The sequence below is a fragment of the Rutidosis leptorrhynchoides genome, chromosome 6 (genome assembly GCF_046630445.1).
Source record: "Rutidosis leptorrhynchoides isolate AG116_Rl617_1_P2 chromosome 6, CSIRO_AGI_Rlap_v1, whole genome shotgun sequence".
Classification (NCBI taxonomy): domain Eukaryota; kingdom Viridiplantae; phylum Streptophyta; class Magnoliopsida; order Asterales; family Asteraceae; genus Rutidosis; species Rutidosis leptorrhynchoides.
The window spans coordinates 395,720,499-395,734,976 of NC_092338.1; the positions used below are offsets into that span (position 1 = coordinate 395,720,499).

The 14,478-nt window shown below is 33.5% G+C and overlaps 1 protein-coding gene across 2 annotated transcripts; it reads right to left on the reverse strand.

Annotated features, from left to right (window-relative positions):
- Positions 1-61: 61 nt before the first annotated feature.
- Positions 62-10,313, reverse strand: LOC139856000 (uncharacterized). Of its 2 annotated transcripts, none has more exons than XM_071845240.1 (22): positions 9,301-10,313; positions 8,090-8,205; positions 7,783-7,991; positions 7,577-7,696; positions 6,273-6,401; positions 6,069-6,194; positions 5,451-5,506; positions 5,260-5,359; positions 5,057-5,174; positions 4,577-4,789; positions 4,134-4,467; positions 3,950-4,043; positions 3,554-3,662; positions 3,194-3,462; positions 2,663-2,790; positions 2,300-2,534; positions 1,997-2,185; positions 1,419-1,663; positions 1,048-1,267; positions 693-935; positions 515-594; positions 62-398 (listed from the first exon to the last, which is right to left on the reverse strand). In XM_071845240.1, the coding sequence occupies exons 1-22, from the start codon at positions 10,125-10,127 to the stop codon at positions 248-250; spliced, it is 4,311 nt and encodes a 1,436-aa protein (XP_071701341.1). In that variant the 5' UTR covers positions 10,128-10,313; the 3' UTR covers positions 62-247. The 2 variants fall into 2 exon arrangements, with proteins under 2 accessions (XP_071701341.1, XP_071701342.1); XM_071845241.1 differs by having other exon boundaries at positions 8,056-8,205; positions 9,301-9,425.
- Positions 10,314-14,478: the final 4,165 nt, after the last annotated feature.

The following is a 14,478-nucleotide window of genomic DNA, read 5'->3' on the forward strand; positions in this document are numbered from 1 at the left end:
TCATCATTTTTCACCTTTTTTTAAATGGAGGTCAAACCCATGTAAAAACACTAGAGCAGATTATTTATATTTTTATATATACAATACAATGGAGGATACATTTTGAGCATTTCTTTTTCTTTTATATATATTTTCACTCTACCTACATTGCAACACATCTTTCATTTTGCCTACACTACAATGAATACCCAAAATAACATACTTTTAAAAATGATGTTCCAAAACTCATCTAAAATACCTACAATTACTACGATGATTGCCAAAACACCGCACTGTCATTACTATATAACGAACGATCTTGAATCTCCAAGTTTGCTATGTGCCAATTTATAAGTTGTGACTGGATGCATTTACACAAAACTAATGCAACTGGAAAAATCCACCACTCACTCTCCTCCCTGTACCAACAAACCAAACTGTCACAACAAGGTTTTATCATTCTGCCTAGACGTGGTAAAATGGGTAACGGGTCAAATACGAAACACATAGTATTAGAGCTTGGTAATGTACTCACATGGTCCATGCCTGAACGTCTGAAGGTGTTTTACTAGGCTGAGAAGAGTAATGAGCGTAGCCACAAATAAAAGCAACCACCTGTCAAAAACATAAAGTAGAATCATATCACCTAATGCATAAACATGTATTTCTATATCAAGCTTTAGAATCTGTAAATGTTTTTTTTAGACACTTACCACATTGACTAAGGACGTTATGTTCCAGAGAGCGTATATACGAGCCAGCCCGGCAGACCGTCTGGGTCCATGACTAAACAGAGCATTAATACCAGCCGGAAATGGAAGCAATATTCCAAGAGGTAATATGAATAGAACCAAGAACACGTGTGCTAAAGAAAATGAATATAACTGGAGCAATGTTAACAAAACAAGACTAAAATCTGCTAATAACAGCATTGAGATCACCAAACCGACAAGATCCTGCACCAAACGTTAATAGATTCCGTTTAGAAACTGAGAAGAGAACATGCTGGCTATAGGTAAATAAGTAAATATTTGTTTATTAAAAACAAGATGGATGAAATAAAGTTACCTGGTGGCCCACAGGCTTGGTGTTATGAATTATGAAAGAGAGGGGAAAGAATACATCTCTGTTTTCCTTGAGTGCTTTCAAACTGTTGATATCTAATACCATAATGTAACTCTTTTTTTGTGTCATATTATTATCATTGGCAACCACGTGCACTTGATTTGAATCCTTTTGTTCTCTTGAATCATGAGTTGAATCTTCTTGAAAGGTGATATCATTATTACTGCCAAAATTAAAAGAGGTTGATGAATACATAATGCAGAGGTTATTATGAGTTAATATTATACTAAACTGATCAATTATAAAACACAAATCCAAACATACACTTCCGTTAATTTAGAAAATATAGAGGTAGATAACTTGAGTAAAAATACCTTCTGATAGTTCCATCAACCCGTACAGAAGAAACCAAAAGTCCATACTGAAAACTGTTCCCATTTGTAGCTTGAAACAACGCAAGGTCAACCCGTATACCATAATTTTTCAAAGTCGGGTTAGCATAAGTTTCAATCCATGTAACAACTGTACGAAACATTACCCCAAGTCGACCTTGACGAACTAATCGTAGTTGTGCATTTAAACCGGCTACAAAGCGATACCAAGTAGTAGGCGGAACAGACTGAAAATAACAAGAGATTATGCATAACAGGTACAACAAGTAAAAAAAAATTGCAAGAAGTTGATCTAATTAGACCAACAATTTCTAACTTCTCACCACATATCCAACATTTAACCCATTTACTTAATAACAGATAAATGTGTAAACTCAAATTAACTATAGCCAAAATTGGATGAGATCAACTAAGTTGGAAGGATAATCCACATATGTCTATATCTAATGCATAAAACATCCTATATAAGTTTTGTAATCTATACAAGAATTGCTTGTATAAATTTGTGGCATAACACAGCAAATTTGTGAAATCGAAGTCCATGGTAACAAGTAAAAAACCTGATTCATAAGAGTTGTAACCACATTGTCACTATGAAGTGAGAAAGGAGCCATGTAACTTCCATCTCCTCCAAACAAAAGAGACAATGGGAGTCTTTGATGAAGACGAGGAGGAAGATCGCTTCTCTTTTCATCACCACCAAGAAAAAAGTCCACGTAAGCTAGCATTAAATCAGACGTTGCAGCAACCTGCAAAAACATATTATCATAAGATATAGTTGATGATAATGACTAAGATAATAATGAGACTTCACCAAAGTCTTTAAATGAGACTTTAATTTGTTTACTTTATAATGGACTAACCTTGAGGCCTTCATAGAGAGCGCGTGATCGACATGAACGCAAGCAAGCATGATCATACTCGGACCTAACGAACTCACGCAGTCGTTGCAGTTTCAACTTCTGCCTCCATTGTTGCCATGACCATGCAAGAGGATAAGCCAGAAAATAAAGAATGCTATACACTGATCCCTCCCACCATTGATAAGTCGCTAATGCATTAATATCTTCTACAAATCTATTGAATGCCCCCTCATACCTGCAATTATGATCAAATACTTTTAAAGATTTGTCACTCACCAACTACTCTAACTAAAAAACTAACCAACACACTGCAACACATGAAACAAAACAAATGGAGCATAGCAACAATGGTTGAGAATTTACACTATATCTATCACTTGATCTGGAGGTGTGTGAGGAAGATGCCAAGGTTCCCTGAATGTATTTTGTCCCATAAAGTACATCCTATGAACATGGCCTTGAGACTGGTCAACCCTGTTGGTTTCCAAAACCTGCAAGCCAAAGGATATGATTAAAGGTGGCATTTTGACCTCTTTACTTATGACTAAGCTTGATCCAGACTATGTTTTATGACTGCTAACTCCAAATGTGAATTGGATGAAAAGGTCAAACGGGTCGAAGGTCATCCAAAGTGTATTTTCAGTGCATTAACCTCCTAAATCATTTGATTAAAAAAAAAACCTTACTACTACCATCTTATTTTTCATTATATTTTACAAACTAATTATATAGAAATTCTAAAACCTGACTCAACCATCCCTATTTGCCCCCTTCTGTATATTACATCATCATTGTTCATGAAGAAGTTTTATAGTCAGAGGGTTTATAACCATTTTCATCAACGTGCATGTATAATATGTCGACAAAGGCACAATACGAGTAGAAATAAAGAACCTCATTAAGAGACTCCAAGAAAGGAAATGAGTGATCTATCTGAGATCCTTGGGTTGGACCAGGCCCTGTTGACTCATCAAACCCTACAAATTTCATCCTTGCAACACTAAGCACAAGCGCCAACAGGATAAGAAGTCCTGATAGAAGAAGCCCAAATAACCACGGCCCACCAAATGTGTCCATCAACTCTTCAAGAGCAGTGTAACAATTTGGCATATGATATTTGTCTGAGATGCATTTATAAGGACACGGAGTTTCGGTAGTACCCCCTATAAAATTTATATAGATAACATTAATTTAAAAGGAGGCAAATAACTCATAAGATCAATACAATAGAATAAAAATCGGCGAAGTCAATACCTCGTATGTAAGTGTAATATGCACGGTGAGGAAGCTCATTGGATGGACACTCAAAACAAAGTTCCTTTTCAGAACCTGTAATATTCTTGTACGTACCAATCGGGCATTCCTGTATAAAAACATACTCTCAAAAAAGTGAAAAACAAATATCGTTTCCATTTAACTATAGATATAGCTACAACAACCATTGCTATAATCAAATGTATGTCATTTTAGTAATATATAGCACATGCAATGATGCAAATCATTGAATGCCTCACTAATGCGAAACAAAAGTGTACTGGCCAAGGTGTTAAGCAAAAAACTACGTATCATCTAAAAACTACTCAATTTGACTGAAAAAGACACTCATAATAACACTTAAAGATATCATTTTAAGCCATAAAGTTATCATACCTCACAAAATGTCCCATAAAGCCCTTTAGGACAAGATTTACCAGTGACACTTCCAGTTTCCCCATCACCACCTTCATCTCCACTCAGTCCACCCCTATATAAAAAACTTAACAATATTAACAACTTAAAATTCCACATCATAAAAGTAATTTGACATAGGATAGGAACCAAGGTTTTATCGAACCAAGTAGAGATGTTTCCTTTAACCGTTGCAACGGGTTGATATACATCCCCAGTAGGTATATGTGACCAATGAAAATGAATCCTTCCGCCACCACCGCCGCCGCTCCCGTTTGGACTACCTCGACCGCCGCCACTTGAAACTGTTCCAGAATTACCAACAGTCAAAGCATTCAAGAACACAAGAATCGTTCCACCAGATCCACCACCAGATCCTTGGAACCAATCATCAACATCATGTTTTTTGTTGATAATATTTTCAACATAACTTCCTCCATCAGCTCCTAATGAACCATCAATAGACAAACTTGACAAAGGATGTTGTGATGAACCAATCACTGCATACATAAAGACATAAAAACATAAAAGTTACTGCCTTTTTTTATTAACAAACTGTATAAACACTTGGCCATAAATTTTACCACGGGAAAAAAAGAAGGAAAATACCTAAAATACCCCCGCCAGCAGTGGAGTCAGTGTTATTCTTATTTCCACCTCCACTGCCTAAAAAACAAGGCAAATTTGGATCTCCATATGGATGACCACCATCAATGCAGGTCCCATTATAACAACCATACCCGCCACTACCACCATAACCACCGCCACTACCACCATAACCACCACTCAAGGCTTCACCCCTGCCAATACCACCTTTGCAACCTGTTAATCAACATATGTATTGCAAATTCAACATCACTTAACTATAAAGGGGCACAATTTTTACCCTTAAAAATGTATAAACGGTTGATTTGATCATATTTTGCCTAATGGACAAAATTTAGTAAATGTTTGAAGGGTCAAATGGTTTGAAATCATCTAATTTGTTTTCAAAATGCATACACCTCCTAATCATTAGAATATTAGATTATCAATGTAACAATAATTTCTTTAAATACATTACTTATTAGTTTAATGACTGATGTGTACCCATATTTGAGGTGCTAATGGTCCCAGTTGATTCAACAGTAACAGTCCTTGCCCTATGAAAATTTACAATAGACCCTCTGATAACACCTTGAACCAGGATATCTTCAACACGACATATCTGAAAAGAAATAACCTATCAGTGTTTACAAAATACCCTAATATGTGTCCATCTCTCATGATGTGTAACTTCTTTTATAATTTACCTGAAGAGTAAAGGACAATGAAGCATTGACATTACAATCGTCAGGTGGATTCAGTAATTCATCTGGACATTGTTGAGAGTTGCAATACAGTTTTGGTGTCCTGAACATTAAGCAAATTAGTACTAGTATTTAGTACCAATAATGAAGCACGATGGGGGTAAGCTACAGTTGTAAAACAGAAACAAACTTACACAGCATTAGCTGTGACATTCTCCAAGGGGCCCCGCAAAACAGATCCTGGACCCACCTTTGAACAAGAAATAGAAGGATCCATTACTCAAGAAGAATACCAGAAATAATAGTTGATAGGAACCAAAATGCACAAGGGTGCAAATAAGTTATGTACATGTAACTTGACAGCTATAGGTGGCAAGATGGGCAGATCAAAAGTTGGGTCAAAACAGGTTACATATAGGCTGGATTGGTAAGCGATAGATTTTTGGTGCAGACATTATGATTTTGAGCAATCATTAGCAGGTCAAGTATGACGACAAATATAGATTATTTTTTGATTAATCAAAATGTTTAAACGAACAAATTGAAGGTTTTATACTATTATGCATATGAGTGCACCTGGGATGACTTCCAAACCAGTGAAACCCATTTGACCAATTTCCTTTAACAATTTAGTGGAGTATAGTTTACGCATCTGACTTATCAGATCAAACATCCGTGAATCCAGCCACTCATACATAATTAGGAAAGGGGTTCATATTTTCTCATTTAGTGACAACCAAAATTACCATTTTGTTACTTGTCTACATGCAAATACAACTATCAGATCACATTAGAAGAAAAGATGCACTTACATTGACACCATAAAACAAAGATAGAACAAGACGTTGAGCTTCAATACAGTCTCCAGGGCCTGATAAGTTCAATAAACCTTGTCCATGAATCCCAAGATTGGCATTTGAGTGTATGGTAGAAGATCCCTAGAAAAGCAAAAGGGTGGTCAATCATAGGAAATCATACCAGACAACTATGGACAATTATAGTCTTATAAAAAAAACCTTGAGAACGATAAGATTGCTAGCCTCAAGAAAAGAATTCTGCACATTCTTGTCACCCTCGACATCAATAAGCAATTGTGCATCCCACATTAAGAACATTTTTACAGTCATGCGCAGAGCACCATAAACCTGAAAATAACAAGATTTAACGTCAAACATAAGATGTTACAGACTTACAGTAACAGATACATTTTTAGGTTATTAAAGTAACAAATACATTTGCATATTATTCGTACTCATGTTTTTAGTTGCAAAGTTTATGGACATGACTAGTGACTGAAATGACAATAAGGATCAGGGGATGGGCACATATTCTACAAACAGTTATATACTAACGTATATTTTACTGCAAATTATGTCAATTGATTCGGCAAGATAACATGTGTCCTCATAGTTTTATCCCTCAATTTCTTCTGTTTATCTTGTCATGTGTTGTTGTGGGTTTGTTTTTGAAGTTTGTTGCATCAAACTATGAAATTTGATGTAATACAAGACAACAAACAAGCAAGATTTATTATTACCATTAGATTCAGCTCAATAAGGTAGGATTCCAATTCTTGCTAGCAATATAACGTAGACGGATAAGGTTTTCCTATTAAAGGCTACCCAGGGAGGGGTAGTATTTTACTTCAGGTTATCCCGTGACCGTTTCTGACCCTTTCCCTGGCCACCCCCAGATATGAGATTTGAACCTAAGACCCCCTGTAAGGATATTAGGACCCTAGGGTAACTGTGAATAGTTAAAAATACCACTATAATAAATTAAAATGGTAAACGGATAAGGATTCCAATCTTCACTTTAGATTTCTTAACTTATCTGTTGTCAATGTGAATTTGTTTCTGAAGTTAAATGCATCTAACTTAATAATTGATAAAATAGTGACAAATGATAAACAAGACAAGGTGATGATTTCATAATTCAGGAAATGAAATACTAATACCATAATTTTTCCTAAATTTATGATTTGACATTTATACTACTGTACGTGCTATACACAACAAAGTTTTCCAAGTATGTACAGTATTTGTGGATACAATAAAAAATAAATATCAACTAACACTTTACCAAGTCAGGAGGCATTTAATGCTAAAGATGATATAACATATACGCATGAGATCTTAGAATATCACACATTATAGCTTGCAGTTAAAACTTAAAATTACTGCTGGACAAGGAATTAGTGTGATCAAATAATCTGTGACCTGTATAAGGTTGGGTGCAAGGCCTTCGTATTCAAACAGCTTAGTAGAATTATACTAATGTATATACAAAGACGAAAATATTCAGATAAAGTGGTGCTTGCCTTTACTATCGAATCACTCATCAACAGCTCTTCTGCAAGTATTTCGAATTCTGACAAAGCATACTGTGATAATCCAAAGCTCAAAATACCTCCATCCAGAACACTGATTTGCCCTTGAACCTAGAAAAATCATCATGATAGGTATGTAAACTCAATCTCCTATTGAAATAAAAAATTAGATCATTAAAAGATCTTATTACACTAACCTGGATACGACTCCAAAGCAAGGGAACAGAAACCTTGGCGAAATTTTGAATAAATATATTTGTCATAAGAGGCTGATAAGAGACCTCCATAAAAAGAGTGTCTGTGTCAGTTGTCATGTTGAAATTATCAACTGTAAGGCTTCGGGTTACAGAATCATAAAAAGTGCCTGCAGCACCCGCATTTGATGGACAGCCTACACTATTACCACCTGCAAAAAAATAAAATTATAAGCAAATAATTCTGTTATCTAAAGGCTTAACAAGATATTCAACCTTGTACTACTATGCGATAAATGCTTAATTCTACCATGGACGAAGATTTTAGGTTCTTCATGCCTGCTAAACACGTCACTAGATATTCTTCCCCCTCCCCCACCACCAAAACCATCACCTCCACAAGCACTTATACTGCCATTTCCAGTCCTGCACATAAAAATGTTGATAATTTCATTAATCTTCAATTACACCTAGAAAAACAGGGACGATTGATAATATTAAACTATCAGTTGAAAAAAGGTTACATTCCTTCTTTCCGAAAATGACCTACTGCATTATATGCTTATAGATGATTTGTTCACTACCTGTTTACTAGAGGGCTTCTGTAGAAGATATTGTGAAGAACTATGTAACCTAAGTACCAGGCTACTTCAAAAGGTAGAGCTCAACAAGTACTACAACTTAAGAGCATATATAAGCTATTAATATATGTAAGTACTATACTCTGAAGCATATCTAAAAATTGCAGTATAAATTTTGGAAACGATAAACACATCACTAATTAAACAAAATATATGATATAGGGGTTGTAGCAGAAACTTATTTAGCTTTTGGATTGCTTAGCCACAATGTTATTCCTTTTTGCAGTATAAAAACCTTTTTAAAAGGTTTCATTTTCCTAAACAAAAGAAAGTGAAAGAAAATATGGCAATTTGCCCTGGCTTGACCAGATTCTGTGAGAACTATATAAGCCAAAAGACACATGAAGGTATACCATCAAGCTATTGTGGCAATTAATTAAACACCCCTGCTATCTAACATCATTGAAATAATTTTAGCAAGCCAGCAATACTATAACTAATATACAAGGTTTAGCACACAACATCCATTTTCCATTTAAAGAAGATAATAATATCATAATGACACTGTTACCAAACCAACTGTTTCAGATTATCCAAATGTTATTCAGTCAATAGCACTCTAACAATGTCCCAGCGATTTGAAAATTGAAATAAATTACAAAATATAACATGTGAATAGGCTTTCCTGTTCGGGTTACCGGGAGGGCGAGTATTCTTACTTTGGTGTACGAGGCCTAACCGGGTTAATTGACCGTTTCCAAACCCTTCCCAAGCCCACCACAAGAATTGAACCTAAGACCTCTTGCAAGTTTGAACCTAAGACCCCTTGCAAGGATCTCAGGGCCACAAGCATTGACCCACACTGGCTCTTGCACTTAGTGATGGTTAACTACAGAAAATAACATGTTATAAAAAAATGTAATGAAGTGTGAGAAATTACATTTTATAAGCCTTAAGGAATATGCTGCCACCTGAACCACCACCACCCTTTGTACCACCATCTCCACCGTCCGCCAACAAAGTGCCATTCATCTCGATATAACTATTTACCCAAACTTTAATCCTCCCACCACCACCACCACCATAATCATCTTCCTTACTTGTAGTCCCACCTTTACTTCCATAACTCCATGGATTCTGTAAACTCGACCACGAATACGCATCACCTCCCCAAACATCCTCCTGACGCTTCTTATCACTTAACAAACACGCCGCACCTCTTCCCCCATATCCTCCACCAGCTCCACCAACCCCTTGAGGAGTCCCACTAGTCTGCTCAGGTGGATCACCAGCTAAACCAGTGGTATTCACAAGAGAACCTATCCCAAAACTCGCATTTGCAGCGATAACCTCAAACGTCCCAGCTATAACAATGGCGTTGTCGTCCAATCTGAAGTCACCTGTAATATTTATTCCAATCTCACACCCTGGAATAACCGAACAACTCACCGTCACATTAGGAAGGATATAAAAATTCCCCTTTCCTGCTATATACATATTCTGAGTTAAATTCAAACTATCAACTAACTCACAAGTAGTATCTAACGAACCAACGCCACCTAATCCATCCTCACATGTTACCGACGGAGGACGCGGCGGAGGTGGTGGCGGCGCCGGCGGCGAGTAATCCTGATGAAACAATCTCACAAACTCATCACTATTATCTCCAAAATCATTCAAATCCAATTGTGAACCTAACACATCACTGTTTATTACAACGAAAACGAACATAATCCGTACGATTAGCGAATAGATACAGTTCGCCATTACTAAATCGATGAAAATGATGTGTCATTACATTTATTGCATCGTAAAAATGTAAACTAACACAAAATTCACCGTAAAAAACGCTAGAAATTTCAGTAGAACACTCGAATTAGATGAAGTAGATGATGAATTAGATTACGAGATATGTAATATCGATAACGAAATTTTAGGGTTATGAATTGTGAAAAAGGGGTTATTGAAAACCCTAGAGAGTGGTTTTTGTTCTAAAAAGGAGGGTTGTGATGTGTGTGGTTTGGTAGACGAAAAAGCAGTTCAAGTTTGAAGCAAGCTAAATTCTATTTTTGGCAAACCAGCTAATGTTAATTCAGAGATAAACTCGTTACACAAGTAGTGTTTTGTGCATTAATGGTTGTACGTTTTCTTGATTTGTTGAATTTTAACTCTGGAATAAGAGGATTTAAGTGTTCAAGTCAAATAACCAACAACCACCATTTCCCAAAAATTCGACGAGATGACGATGAGCACGTGATTTGCATGTGGATGACTATAATAAAGAAATGAAAATTTAATATTTCGGTTTGCGTAGAGTTTAATTTATTTATTTCTTCAATTCTTAAATTGTACGTACACTACGAGTATTAAAAAATAAATTTTCATATGGAACATCTAGATCAGTACCTTTTTTATATTTTAGAACGTGTACGCTAAGCTATTTATAAATAGTTACGACTTACAATTTGCCTTAAAAAAATCACGACATACGACTATGTATTATTATTATTATTATTATTATTATTATTATTATTATTATTATTATTATTATTATATTATGTAATGCAATGCAATGTAAATTAATACATTCTAATTTATCATTTAGACACTTTGAAGCTATATTTTAAAACTACTTTATATATTTTAATCATTTAGACTCTGTTTTACAGTTTCAATTTAGAAAGAAATGAAAATGAAGGAATTTTTTTTTAATCAATTGGCGTCTTCATGAGTTTTCATATGAAAGAAAAGGAAGGAGGTGGATTAATCATTTTAACGTAATTTTCTCTCAAACTCTTCCTTTAAAATTGGAAGGATTCAAGTTCTCTTCCTTTCATCTCATTTCATTTCTTTCATAAAATAACTCTGAAGCATAGCTTTAAGCTGATTTCATTCAAAAATATAAATCAGTAATTTGGTATGCAGTTATTACTATAGGTTGCAAGAGAAATTTAGCTAAGGTTGAAAGATGTCACACCCCTAAATAGGGTCTGGGATATTTGTGACTAATTATATCAAATCACAGTTGTATAAACGAGAACGACTCTATATGAGACGTTTTATTGAGTTTTGCAGCGGAAGATAAATAGATTACATTGTATATAGAACATTAAATGTCTTTAATTGATATGATATGTAATGAAGACTCCAAGCATAGCAAGCAATCATCATCAAAGCAGTAGATATACAGCGGAAGCAATATTTAAGTACCTGAGAATAAACAAGCTTAAAAAGTCAACACGAGGTTGAGTGAGTTCATAGGTTTATCATAAATCAATAGTTCAGTATAGCATTAGACCACAAGATTTCAGTTTAAATTTGATTAATACCAAATATATCAATCAAAAGAGTTGTTGTTTGTAATATCGCGACTAAACAAAAGTTACCCCGTGACACTTGTTATTCATGTCGTTGAATCATTATTATGTAGCCAGAGACCAACGGTCAAATGGACAGAGACGTTACTCTCAATAGCGCTATTCATAATAATTAAGTTTGCATCTTATACCTCAGCAATTAACGATATTACGGCAGGGATTTAGCATGACAAAGCACGTATATAGCATAAAAGTTTGAGTACTTGTGTCTAACGTGTAAAACAGTTATAAAAGTTGCGCATGTTCTAACAACTCGTCCTAATCCATCTGGACGAATACATTACAATTGGTTACATCACGAGGTACTTGACCTCTATATGATACATTTTACAAACATTGCATTCGCTTTTAAAAGACAAACTTTCATTACATTGAAAGTTGACGGCATGCATACCATTTCATAATATATCCAACTATAATTGACTTAATAATATTCTTGATGAACTCAACGACTCGAATGCAACGTTTTTTGAAATATGTCATGAATGACTCCAAGTAATATCTCTAAAATGAGCAAATGCACAGCGGAAGATTTCTTTCATACTTGAGAATAAACATGCTTTCAAGTGTCAACCAAAAGGTTGGTGAGTTCATTAGTTTATGTCAACCAAAAGGTTGGTGAGTTCATTAGTTTATCATAAATTATCATTTTTCAATAATATAATAGACCACAAGATTTCATTTTTCATAAACATCATTCTCATATCAGGCATTTCGCAAACTGCATAGAGATAAAAATCATTCATATGGTGAACACCTGGTAATCGACCTTAACTATATGCATATAGAATATCCCCATCATTCCGGGACTCTCATCGGACATGATAAATTCGAAGTACTAAAGCATCCGTAACCCGGATGGGGCTCGTTGGGCCCGATAGATCTATCTTTAGGATTCGCGTCAATTAGGGTTTCTGTTCCCTAATTCTTAGATTACCAGACTAAAAAGGGGCATATTCGATTTGATAATCCAACCATAGAATGTAGTTTCGATTACTTGTGTCTATTTCGTAAAACATTTATAAAAGCAGCGCATGTATTCTCAGTCCCAAAAACATATATTGCAAAAGCATTTAAAAAGGGAGCAAATGAAAATCACTATACTGTATTTCGTAGTAAAAATACATATGATGTCATTGAACAAGTGCAAGGTTGGTCTTGGATTCACGAACATATATCAAGTATATATATTAACACATATAATCACATAATTCCTTCTATATAATATTTATGTGTATTAAGTGTTGTAGTTATATATATATATATATATATATATATATATATATATATATATATACTTTATTTATGTTTTATATCTTCATTTATATTTTATATATGGTTATTTTGTAAAATAGTCAATATTCATACATATAGTTATATTAATATATATATATATATATATATATATATATATATATATATATATATATATATATATATATTTGTAATTGGTATTATATCAAAAATCAATAATTTGTTATAAAAACAATACTATTAATAATAATAATAATGATTTTAGTAATAACAATAATAATAATAATAATAATAATAATAATAATAATAATAATAATAATAATAATAATAATAATAATAATAATAATAATAATATTAATAATAATAATAATAATAATACTAATGATAATAGTAATTATAATGATAATAATTTTAATAATAATACTAATACTATCATTTAATATATATATATATATATATATAGTGGTAGGATCAAGAGGGAAGTAACCAATCGGGGGGAAGCGGGAGAAAGCAAATTTTTTTTTTCGTTTTTTGAAAAAACTTTGTTCACGAACATTATAGATTGGATGAAAATAAGAACATTTAGAAAAGACACTTCGTGATAAATGTTATTATTTTGGCGGAAAAAAGCTCGAAGAAGTAATATATAACAATTATCGTGTTTTTCGAGCGTATGTTGAGGTTTTAGACATTAGGGTTTAGATATTAGGGTTTATAGGGTTTAGATATCGGGGTTTAGAAATTTAGGGTTTAGGGTTTAGATTTAGGGTTTAGATTTAGGAATTAGATCGAGTTTTAACACGAACGGTTTAGAGTTTAGGGTTTAGGGTTTGGTGTTTTGGGTTTATGGAATAAACCCAAAACACCAAACTCTAAACCCTAAACTCTAAATCGGGCTAAATTTTACTTCACAAAACATGAAGAAAAAAAAACGTTAACATTCTTCACGAACAATATTATCTTGAATGTTATTTTTGTCGATCGTTTTCCCGCCAAAATAATAAAATTCATCACGAAGTGTCTTTTCTAAATGTTCTTATTTTCATCCAATCTATAATGTTCGTGAACAAAGTTTTTTCAAAAATTGAAAAAAAAAATTGCTTCCCCCCGCTTCCCCCCGATTGGTTACTTCCCCATTGATTCCGCCCCTATATATATATATATATATATATATATATATATATATATATATATATATATATATATATATATATATATATATATATATATTTGTAATTGGTATTATATCAAAAATCAATAATTTGTTATAAAAACAATACTATTAATAATAATAATAATGATTTTAGTAATAACAAAAATAATAATAATAATAATAATAATAATAATAATAATAATAATAATAATAATAATAATAATGATAATACTAATTATAATGATAATAATTTTAATAATAATACTAATACTAATACTATCATTTAATAATAATAATAGTTATATGTTAGTACTGAAAATAAGGATTTTAGTAA